Source organism: Branchiostoma belcheri, unplaced genomic scaffold, assembly GCF_001625305.1.
Source record: "Branchiostoma belcheri isolate BF01 breed outbred unplaced genomic scaffold, Haploidv18h27 scaffold59, whole genome shotgun sequence".
Taxonomy (NCBI): Eukaryota; Metazoa; Chordata; class Leptocardii; order Amphioxiformes; family Branchiostomatidae; genus Branchiostoma; species Branchiostoma belcheri.
In genome coordinates, this window is record NW_017804231.1 from 948,819 (window position 1) to 960,428 (window position 11,610).

The window sequence follows — 11,610 nt, forward strand, 5'->3', positions numbered from 1 at the left end:
GTGTGGGGGCAGAACTCCTGCTGATAGGGGAGTGGGAGGGGGGAGGGGGGAGGTCTCGTGACAAAGGAGGAGGGGGAGGAGGGGCTGCTGCATTACGAGAAGGCAGTGGTGGGGGGGCAGGGCCACCTCGGAGGGGGGTGGAGGAGGGGGGGCACCCCCACGGCTGGGAGGCAGAGGGGGTGGAGGTCCTGCAAAATAACAGGTGAACCAATTAAACCAAAGGGTCACAGTACAGAGCATGATTGTTAGGATACGTCATGACTTATTGTTAGGGTAATCCAAGGGCATCCCATGTAATTTCAGGGCAGCAAAACTTGCTGGAGGTAATTAGATTAAAACCATACATCCAATGCGCATGTTTATCGTAAGACCAGGAACAACAAATGCTAAATCTGAGAAAAACTAACCCGACTGAGACTTAAATTCCTTCTTGACTGCTTCAAGTCCTCCCTGCTTCTCTATGAAATCATAGATGAACTTGGACGTTTCTTTGTCCTTCAGGAGGTCTTGACTGATTCCTGCTTGCTCAAAAAGTGACTTCAGGTCAGGGTCCATGCTTGTCATCTGTAAGTCAGTGATACAAGAAGTTAGTCATCTTTAGATACAGCATCAGAGCATGAAATACATGTATTTTAGGCAAACCTGCACAGAAAAATTAACTGCACTTAGTGAAATTTCGGCTTGTTATTTTCTTTGCCTATCACTTGTATCAGGTCACTGGAAACAACTGTTTTGAAAATATTCCTATAGAATTAGTGCTACTAAGTATTTGGTTTGCCTTATCAGCACAGTTGATTGCAACAAACACAGCTTACTTGTGTATCCCCATTAACTTGTGTAAAATAGAGCTAGGATGTCAAGAAACCATAGAAAAACTTACATCAAATCCAGTGTTGGGGTCCCAGCCAACATGGCTGATGTGTCTGAGGAAGGAAAAACAGAATACAACAATTGCCATCAGTTCATGTTATTCATGGTACAGACACAGATCATAATATCATAGTATTCTATCACAGACACAGGCTCCAAGACTACTGGAATTAAAGCAAAGTGTAGGAATTTGGACCACTCTTCAGGATAGAATTTTGAAAATGCTATTACCTTTCCCACTATTCTTAAGATCAGTAATAATTTTCCTAAATTCTACAAGGAAAGGTGGTGGTCATATTGTTACCAATCTTCAGGACTTGCCTCTGATGTCCCTTAACTGTATGTATGAATTTCTATATCTTACAATTCAATATCATCTTAAAGGTTTTAAATACACCAAGAACATAGCAAAGTGTTGTGAAAGCACTGGTATTAGTAAACCACCTACTGGAAATTAGTGGGTGTGCTGATGTCGGCTTTGGTTAACTTCTTCTTCTTGTCCTTCTTCTTGTCTCCCTTGAGGGTTCCCTTGTCCTGTTTACGCTTGCTGAGAGCCATGTTGTCTGATGGGTCTGGTTTCACGTCTGCTACCTTCATGTGCTGAGGAGTCGCCACTGGTGGAGCATGGAACTACATGTTACCGTCAAAGTACATGTTGCTACACGTTATCATCACATACAGTAGCTATAGTTTTCACATATATACCTTCATCTCATATCTCAATCCTTTTTTCTGCATACCTGCAGTGGTGGAGGAAACACTGAAAATTACCTGCACCAGACAAATAAACTTCATAGGAGGTAACATTAAATGCAGCAAATAATACTAGTAATGAATACATTGTAATTTTCAATTATAAAAGTATGAAACAAAACAACAATCTTAGACATCCATACCTGGAACAGAAGGAGCTTGGCGTTTCTTCTCTGAAATATGAGAAAAATACATGTACATGAAGATCTGTTTGAACCAAATATTGTAGAATTCAGGTAAAGCCTTTAACAAATTGGTGTACATGTATATGTACAAGCAAACAACAAACATGCCCTCAAACAAACAGCACAGAAAATAACCTTCTGCGTAGAACTTTCACAACATGGATGGATAAAAAAAAACTGTAAGCCCTCACAAGACAAAGGCCTTATTCAACTGTTGGTACCAAAACATTTCAGCATTTCAAGTTTGATTTATATCCTGTCAAAATGGTACATCTAGATTCTAGAAATCACCCAAAAAGTGAAGAAGTAATATCTGAGAACAAAAAAATTGACCCCAAACCTTGTTTCTTCTGCTGCTTCTGTCTGATCTTTTCCTCAATGGTTCTCTTGAACTTGTGTGCTTCCCTCTCATCAGCAAAGTTTAGCCCAGCCTGGCAGTCCTGAGACAAGACAGACATAATGTGAACTTCTTCCAATCTCATCACAATTATGAAAAACAGTGTAGACTAGTAGCCCCAGGCTAGTTGAGCTGCTATGTCTGTGTGTGTTGAACAGCCAAACCAAGAAATAAACTGATGAACTTTCATGTTAATCTCAAGAGTATGTGTCTACTTACGTCAGTGGCAAACGTGTGGAAGTAAGGCATTGCTGTGTTGTACTTGAACTGGTTGTACAGCTCCTGCTCCCAGATTAACACACATTTCTGGAACCAAGATCAATAAGATTCAGTTAATCAATCACTAACAATGTGAAAATTCAAGGCTAAAAATGAGCATTTTCCTCAACCTCATCACATTTTTGCCCTGGTTCTGTGACGTACCAGTAGGCTTGGGACTGGGTCATTCCAAATTTGGAGAGGGGTCTGAGGACTTACCAAAAGTTTGTTGGTATGCAATTTAGTTTTTATCATGGATATATGCAAATCAGCTCATATTACTACTATACTACATTGTACATGTACCACACTTTTTTATAGTACATGTACCATACTTTTCTGCACTACTGAGATATAGACACTGTAAATAAAGGGCTCTCATTGGTAGAGGGGTATTGCCATGTTCTAAACTGTTTTAAATTTTCATAATATCCTTTACCTTTAATATCCTTTTACAAATGAACTTTCATATAAGCTTTTTCCTTACTATACATAACATTACATTACATTACATTACTTTTATCTGTACCATTCCTTACCTTGACGTCATAGACTCGGATGAAGTAGGAACGTTTTGGGTTGTCCTTCACGAAGCAGGCCACGCCCACACATCGCTTGGTCCAGGAGCCGCGGGACTCGGGCAGGGCCAGGTACACCTGCACCACACCTGTCGCCAGCGTCTGGAAGATGGATTATCGCGTTTATCATAAGCATGAGCAATCTTCATAGACCATTCAAAAGTCGACTGCATTTTCTGAAATTTGCTTCAGCTTCATTATAAAGGTTTGTTATAATGGTGGACTGTGAAAATACTGAAGTGATTGGTGAAAAAAATTCTTATCAAACTCCCTATTAAGCCTTAGTTAAATTCCTTAGTTCGTATTATACTATAGTATAGTTTTGACATGATCTGTTAATAAGTGTTTTATTCACTTTAAAAGTTTTACAATTTTTTGCAACTTGCCGGCATAATCACAGGTGACAGGTCCAGCCTCTCTTGGTCATGCAAAATATTTATCAACTTTTGGTTGACTTGCTTCACATAACGGTCAAACCTACTGTAGCTACGGCTTCAAAGAAATATCCAGTCTCAACTCCTACTGGCAACCCTTGATCTGAGCGGGAATTTTTCTATCTTATTTCCGAACGTAACTCATAACTTTATGCCGTATGATCTATTTGTGATGGGGAGGGGGGCATACTATTGTGGTATACGATCTCACTGCAGATCATGGTAAAATTCCTTACCACACATCGCTTCCCAAGGAGATTGAACAGCTGTTCATTTTCTGCCGGGTACAACAAATTTGACGACACGTTCTGAGGCCGGTTTCCTTGTTGAGACATGACTGTTTGACGACAACAAAATTTCAACTTTCTTCAGTCTCCTTTTCAGCAGTAACTTCCGCTTCCGGCGTTCTCGTACACGCCGACTTCCGCTCCTTCTCGTGCCCAGGACCCACTGTGACACGATAATCTCCAAGCAGATGTGGATCGTATCGTTTTCTGGCGGTCAGGCTTCTCTGACACTCACTCACCCCCCAACATCTATACACAGAGGGCACACGAACCGAGGGACTGTCAGAAAAGTTACTACTGTATCTACTATTTTTTTCACCCAACATCTTCTTGGAGACCAGGAGTCTCCGAAACAATTCATCTCATATAACGTTATGTTTGATCTGGAGTCTAGCGTTAGGTGAATAGGAAGGAATGGCATCTTAGATTAAGGGTTATTAAATTTAAAGCTTCTAAAATGAAGTAAAAGGTATAGCTTTCATGTCCAGCCTTCAAGAATGATTTGACATTTCAAATACCTCTGGATACGGAGGTATGTATTGTTTTCTGTGATGTGTATATGTTTGCTTGTATGTCCGTAGGTATTTGAATGCAGATTGGCGGGAAGCGGGGGGGGGGTCTAAAGTGACGTATACAAATGTACGTTCCAAATGTGACTTCGCGAAATTTATTGAAACGGGAAGTTGAGTCATGTGAGGTCATGTGAGTGCTAGTAGATTATCCAGTTTCACTTCCGCATTCTACTGTTGCAGTGTGTTCAGAACTCTGAGGGTAAGGTTTTCTTCTTTATATACTCAATGTTCGATCATTTGCTCGAGTTCTTTGTCCTATACAAGCAGTGCTGTCAGCTTAGCCTTTTGCTGTCACTGCTTCGGCAATAATTCTCACAATATCTGTGAAAAACGCATGACGAAAACTTGACCTAACCTCGCCTGAAAAAATTATACTGATCATTAAATTATTCAGCAGTTCGGCCATGATTTGCCGTATGATATAACATCGATGTTAGGTATGTAACGTTATATGTGGAATAATTATGTCATAATGATAGAATAGAATAAAAGTACGATCAGATTTTAGACTGAACAAAAGGTGGTGTGCATGTTTCCTCTCCTTGGTCTAAACCTAATCTCCAAGCAGATGTTTAGGAAGCCGCAAAAGACAGTATCAAATTGGCCAGGCAGTATTCATTGACCAGAGTGGCAAATGGATACAGTCTGGCCAGTGCATAATGCCTGGCCAATTTGATACTGACTTTCGCGGCCACCTAAACATCTGCTTGGAGATTAGTCTAAACCGGGCTTGCAAGGGACCGTGGAGACCATTACGAACCACCGTCGGCTAGCGTCAAACTAAAGATATCCTCTATCTGAGTCTTTCTTTATCCTGAATATTGCCGAAGTGCATGCAGGCAATCACTACATAGTCAGTGTATGACGGTCAATTATGGCGATGTTTTGATGACACTGTTTTCGCTGACGTCATGACATTGAACCCTAGTTTGCCGGTAGGTGTCGCTTTTAAGGAAGTGGAGACATTGGTGATAGTCACGCACCTGTTTCTGTTCCTCTTTTCTCCATTTCAGTTCCTCTTAAAGCTGTATATGTAACATTAGGATGATAAATTTAATATTTGTTTACTTTCTGGTAGTTTGTGGTGGCACCACTAAGTTTGAGGTGGCACCACAAACTTAGTGTGCCTTGTGTGGGTTGTTTGTAAACTAACCATAAATGTCAGAAATGTGAGATAATTGCAAAAATCATATTAAAAAGTGGAAGTAAATTATAATCACAAGAAATTTTACAATCAAAATATTTCCATTTTTGGTGCAAAAACGATGCCCCTTGAATTCCAGAGACAATACTCTTTCAATCTTTTAATGATTTTGCCAGAACGAAGCCATGGCCAATGCTCCCGTCATCTTCCTGGTGGCCCTGGCCGGCTGCCTTGCCACCGTGAATGCCGGGTACGTGCCGGAGGCCTGTATGAACTGTATCTGCTTTGTGGAGTCAGGCTGCCGCATGCCGGACCCTCTCTGTCAGATGGACGTCGGCTCTCTCTCATGTGGACCATTCCAGCTGAAACAGGCCTATTGGCTAGACGCACGTCTCAAGGGAGGTCCACTCATGAATGGTACATATGTGGTATGATATGATAGATCTATGATATGATATGGTATGGTATGGTTTGATATGGTATGATTTTAGCGTAAAGGCACAACATGTGACATGATCTAAGCTTAAACACGACTTAACAAAAGTTTGAACGAAAGTTAGACCAGCTACGGTCTTCATCAGGATGTAATGACCCACTTCTTCTCTGACACGTGGCCACATGACGTCAGTATAGGTTGAAGATGTTCAAGATGGCCTCTTTCACTCCTGTCATCATTAAGTAACCATGTTCATTGTCCAAGTAATTTGTTGCTTTACCTTATCCATCTTGACGAAAGACTATATCAGAAAAGTACATCAGTTTATTATAATATGATTAATGACTTGTTCTCTCAACTCTCAGACTGGCAGACGTGCTCAGCGTCCTGGACGTGTAGCCGTGACGCTGTGAACGGGTACATGGAGCGGTTCGCCGTCCCGTCCCGCCTGGGCCACAGTCCCACATGTGAGGACTTCTCCCGCATCCACAACGGCGGGCCTAACGGCTTCAAGAGCGCCGCCACCCTCAAATACTGGGAACGGGTGAAGAAGTGTCTGGGCGCAGGTCTCGGGCTGTACTCGCACCACGTATGTCGTTTAGCAAAACCTTTTTATGCAGTTTCTATATTAAAGTTTAAGGAAGGGTAAATAAAAAGAAGTATCTAGAGAAGTAAAATGTATTATGGTATAGCCCAACAAACTACTGCTCTGTTCCTGATAATACCTAATACCTTAATACATATGGTGACCAGCCACTCCAACTTGCTACATAATGTTATCCCATATCACAGAGTGCCTGCTACAGCACCCGTTACCATGGCGACAGTCGTCTGATTCAGGCCATTGACCTGATGTGTTAGGAGAATAAGAAGAAACTGGCCGGGCAAAATAGTGAAAATGTGTTTTCCACATAATGATATAATCAGTTCTCTAGATCATCCAAAACGAATAACGAAGTATATGAGACATTGTCAGATAGCTTGTTCTTTATTGCTTACTCTTTGAATCCCACAAAGTAACATCTCTCACGTTTCTTACAGATTGACCTGGAACAACAGTCGAAGAACTACACCAAGTTGGGCTGACAGCGAAGTCGTGCCAAAGCCCAACGCTGCCTGTGGCATCCGGCCAAGAACGAAGACCATTACGCATACATAAACGCCTTGTAACACGGTCCTTGTAACACAGCCTCTCTGCTTGACTTGAGCATAGATCTTAATAGCTGACAAATATATACCAACCACGTGCACGTGCCTTAATACTGTGTTTGCATTTGGGTCACGTATCTAAGCATTTTGTATCAACAGTGCTGTCACGTTATGAACAAAGTTTGAAACTGGCGTGCATGTCAACGTTAAACATGTTTGGAATAAAGCAACTTCGGCAACAGTGAATCATGTTGTGACGTGACCGTTTGATGTTTGGGTCTATACTTGTGTATACGTGTATATGTAGTTATAATTGTGTGCGATCGGAACAGCGGAGTAGAACTAGAACTATCAGACATCCGACATACGCACGTCGGCCGGGCCTACTGCGTCAGTCTGTGCAAAACCCGTAATGTATTGTGCTTTAGCACTTCAGCAGGACGTCTTTGTTCATGTCTTCCATGTGACTTCGCGAATTTTTATTCAAACGGGAAGTTGAGTCATGTGAGGTCATGCGAGCTTCACCTCGGCATTCTACTGTTGCAGTGTGTTCAGAACGGTGAGGGTAAATATATGGGTTTTCTTCTTTATTAACACAATTCGAGTACTTTGTTTATACAATCAGTATTGTTAGCATAGCTTGTTGTTATCACTGCATCGGGAATAAGTCGATTGTTTGAAACAATGACGAAACTTGACTCACCTACTACATAGGTAGAGAGCTCGGAAAATTTCTGCTGATCATGAAATTATGCAGCAATTCGACCGTGCGTTACTATAACGTTATAGGTACGTATGTATAGATGAGTTGTGCTCTACATAAAGCCTTAGCTCTAAACTGTGGCTCCGTTTGCATGGGGCATTTCGAAACCACTGCTCATCTAGAGATCAGGCTCTAGTTTAATTTCCCGGACATGTGCGAGTAGTAGAGACCATATCCAAGTTACACATTTATCCAGAATATTGCTGAATGTAGGCAATCACTGCCTCGTGGATCACGGATTACGGCGATGCTTTGAGGTGTGAGATAGCGTTATAATGAATGGCCATGAATGATTGTTTTCGCAGACGTCATGACATTGAACTACATATCGCTGGTAGGTGTCGCTGTTAAGGAAGTGGAGACCGTATTAGTGATACTACATGGTAGTAGTCACGTCGCTGTTCCTGTTCCTCTTTTCTCCATTTCAGTTCCCCTTAAAGATGCATTATGTAACAGGATGATAAGAAAGGAATTTTTCTGGTAATTTCTTTACAAAGTATGTTGAATCGTATTTCCCAAGAACTAACGTAGAGTGGAACTCGTTGCTACCAGACACAGTTGGGGCATCATCACTAGAACGAAGATACCAGCAATGTCGAATGCTCCCGCCATCTTGTTGGTGGCCCTGGCCGGCTGCCCTGCCACCGTGAATGCCGGGTACGTGCCGGAGGCCTGTATGAACTGTATCTGCTTTGTGGAGTCAGGCTGCCGCATGCCGGACCCTCTCTGTCAAATGGACGTCGGCTCTCTCTCATGTGGACCATTCCAGCTGAAACGGGCTGGATAGACGCACGTCTTAAGGGAGGCCCTCTCATGAATGGTACATTTGTGATGTGATATGATATGATTTGTGATATGATACGATGTGATATGATATAATTTGAGCGACCCAACATGTAACATGATCTAAGCTTAAACATGATTGAACAAAAGTTAAGACGGATTTTCGACCGAAGCTACGGTACTGGTCTTCTCAGTATGTCATGACCCACTTGCATAGGGAACATGTAATGACTTCTAATGTTCTCTCAACTCTCAGACTGGCAGACGTGCTCAGCGTCCTGGACGTGTAGCCGTGACGCTGTGAACGGGTACATGGAGCGGTTCGCCGTTCCGTCCCGCCTGGGCCACAGTCCCACATGTGAGGACTTCTCCCGCATACAAAACGGTGGGCCTAACGGCTTCAAGAAGGCCGCCACCCTTAAATACTGGGAAAAGGTGAAGAAGTGTCTGAGTGAAGGTCTCGGGCTGTACTCGCACCAGGTTGGTCATTTAGCAAAACCTTTTTATGCAGTTTCTATATTAAAGCCCAAGGAAGGGAGAATTATCGATGAGAAGTAAAATGTATTATGGTATAGCCCAACAAACTACTGCTCTGTTCTTAATGCATTCTTAATACCTTAATACATATGGTGATGACCAGCCCCTCCAACTTGCTACATAATGTAATCCAATATCACAGAGTGCCTGCTACAGCACCAGTTACCATGGCGACAGTCGTCTGGTTCAGGACATTGACCTGATGTGTTAGGAGAATAATAGGAAACTGAGCAAAGGATGTTAGAAACTAGTTGTAGGGAAGCGAGTGTAAGGAATAACGAGGTATATGCGACATTGTCAGATAACTTCTCCTTAATTGTTTACTCTTTTAATCCTATAAAGTAACATCTCTCGCGTTTCTTACAGATTGATCTGGAACAAAAGTCGAAGAACTACACCAAGTTGGGCTGACAGCAAAGTCGTGCCAAAGCCCCGGGGGCAACGTGGCTGTGGCATCCGGCCAAGCTCGAAGACCATTACGTACACATATACGCAATGTAACACGGTCCTTGTAACACAGTCTCTCTGCTTGACGTGAGCATAGATCTTGATAGCTGACATATATGATATATATACCAACCACGTGCACGTGCTTAAATATTGTGTTTGCATTTGGTTCACGAATCTAAGCATTTTGTAACAACAGTGAACGGCGGGGAGCGCATGTTGGGGAGCGGACGAAAGCTAACAAGGCTGACACTCAGGCTATCTAGTCACGTTATGAACAAAGTTTGAAACTCGTGCATAACGGTTAACATATTTGAAATAAAGCAACTTCGGCAACAGTGAATCATGTTGTGACGTTACCGTTTGATTTTCAGGTCTATACTTGTGTATGTAGTTATAACTGTGTGCGATTGGAAGAGCGGAGTAGAACTATCACTCAGACAGCCGTCACACGCACGTCGGTCGGGCCTACTGCGCCTGTGCAAAACCTGTAATGTATTGTGCTTTAGCACTTCAGCAGAACGTCTCTGTTTAAGGTCGTGTTTAAGGATGACATCCTGTCTATAGTTTGCAAATGTTGTGTCGGAAAAAAACATTGTCCGCAAGGGGAAAAATTCTGATGCAATGCTGACTAAACATCCAAAGAAAACTGCGAAAACTCCGGGCTGTAGGTTCTGCCGGCATATACCAGTCGACGGAGCCAAGATAAGAACATGGGACCGATTCAGGATCGCCGTCACCATTTCTGCTCGCAGATCATGCTGTGGAACTTTTTAACACGTATCACGGAAAAACAACTGGAGGAGGCTGGAATTACACACAAAATAGAATTCCAAACGCAGAAGTAGATTAATTAGGACTGGGATTAGAACCATACACCTGTATGACACATTACAGTGAACCATACTCCACTCCATGGAGATGGACATCTTTTCGTTGCCACACCCATGGGTGAGAGGTCTACACGATCCACGCCTTTCTGACAGTTTCATCAGATCCTTTTCGGGGACAAAGAGTTGGCCACGCCCTGCTCCACTGACTGGGGTATGTTCCACCAGCACAAGGAGTGGTCCCGCCAGGGGACACTGCAAAACAACATATCTAAACAAACATCCAATCAATCTCCTGTCAATCATGTGTTTACTGTACTGGAGACTGTACTATCTTAAACTCTCATATAGGGGTGGACGATTACTTCTTGTTTTTTCTCTTCTTGGTTTATCCTACAAGCTATTAGACTCCTACATACCAGCAGTGTTGATTCTGTAAATCGTACACAGTTTAAATTTGTTTCTTTTCTTGCATTCTTCGTATCTTTTCCCTCTACTTATCATTTCATCCCCCGCCTCTTTAAGGAATGTAACATTCCTTGTCAAAAATGTTTTTAAAATGGCCTTGGAGTCTTGGACACTTGACATGACTGTGCGTGTGTACAGAGCAGTTCTGGTGCACTTGTTCAAACAGTTGTAACCGTAAGTATGGTCGAACGTATTCATAGGGCAGTTCTGGTGCACCTGTAACCGTATGATTGGTCATATGTATGGATTAGCTCTGGTACACTTAAAACCGTGAGTATGATTGGACGTGTGTATAGAGAAGTTCTGATGATGCACTTGTAACCATGAGTATGATTGGGCTATGTATAGAGTAGTTCTGGTGCACTTGTAACCACGAGTATGATCGGACGTATACATACATGTAGATTGTAGAGGTACTGTAGTTCTGACGTGAGGTGTAGTATGGGAATGTGATCAACGCTAAGGTTCTATTCAAAGCGGGTAACCATAGCAAAGAAGTTGTCAGTCAGCAAGTATGAGGGAAGCATTTCAGATTAATGGTAGACGTTACCTTGAACGAACAACACTCTTTTTCCAACCTTGTTTATTCCTTAACCTTGTCTAACCTCAGGTAGCATCAGTTACCTTAGCCAGGAGATTTTGTTTTAGTTTGATTGAGACCCTGTTACATGAGTACATTTGGCTTAAAGCAACACGATTAATGCATTAAACATTACTGG

At 42.3% G+C, this 11,610-nt stretch overlaps 3 protein-coding genes and 1 pseudogene across 5 annotated transcripts in view; 3 read left to right on the forward strand and 1 right to left on the reverse strand.

Moving 5' to 3' along the window:
• The window catches only part of LOC109482014 (neural Wiskott-Aldrich syndrome protein-like), a 4,963-nt gene extending 1,056 nt beyond the window's left edge, over window positions 1-3,907 (reverse strand). Inside the window, 10 exon segments of the mRNA XM_019784650.1 lie at window positions 1-132; window positions 135-188; window positions 408-564; window positions 881-923; window positions 1,319-1,484; window positions 1,767-1,796; window positions 2,149-2,248; window positions 2,425-2,511; window positions 3,003-3,143; window positions 3,712-3,907. The exon segment at window positions 1-132 is cut by the window's left edge and continues 62 nt beyond it. Coding sequence (XP_019640209.1) covers window positions 1-132; window positions 135-188; window positions 408-564; window positions 881-923; window positions 1,319-1,484; window positions 1,767-1,796; window positions 2,149-2,248; window positions 2,425-2,511; window positions 3,003-3,143; window positions 3,712-3,810 — 1,009 coding nt within the window. The 5' untranslated portion in view covers window positions 3,811-3,907.
• A 539-nt stretch (window positions 3,908-4,446) lies between these two features.
• LOC109482057 (lysozyme-like) lies at window positions 4,447-7,325 on the forward strand. Of its 2 annotated transcripts, none has more exons than XM_019784710.1 (4): window positions 4,447-4,533; window positions 5,655-5,895; window positions 6,280-6,503; window positions 6,956-7,325. In XM_019784710.1, the coding sequence occupies exons 2-4, from the start codon at window positions 5,664-5,666 to the stop codon at window positions 6,998-7,000; spliced, it is 501 nt and encodes a 166-aa protein (XP_019640269.1). In that variant the 5' UTR covers window positions 4,447-4,533; window positions 5,655-5,663; the 3' UTR covers window positions 7,001-7,325. The 2 variants fall into 2 exon arrangements, with proteins under 2 accessions (XP_019640269.1, XP_019640270.1); XM_019784711.1 differs by having other exon boundaries at window positions 4,483-4,526; window positions 5,654-5,895.
• A 276-nt stretch (window positions 7,326-7,601) lies between these two features.
• Window positions 7,602-9,930, forward strand: LOC109482058 (annotated as a pseudogene).
• Window positions 9,931-10,962: 1,032 nt separating this feature from the next.
• LOC109482060 (calmodulin-like) overlaps window positions 10,963-11,610 on the forward strand; it is a 10,353-nt gene continuing 9,705 nt past the window's right edge. The window contains exon 1 of one of the 2 annotated variants that reach the window (XM_019784719.1): window positions 10,963-11,065. The gene's annotated coding sequence lies outside the window, so the exon portion shown is untranslated. The remainder of the gene's footprint in view (window positions 11,066-11,610) is intronic. The other variant, XM_019784718.1, reaches the window with a different exon arrangement.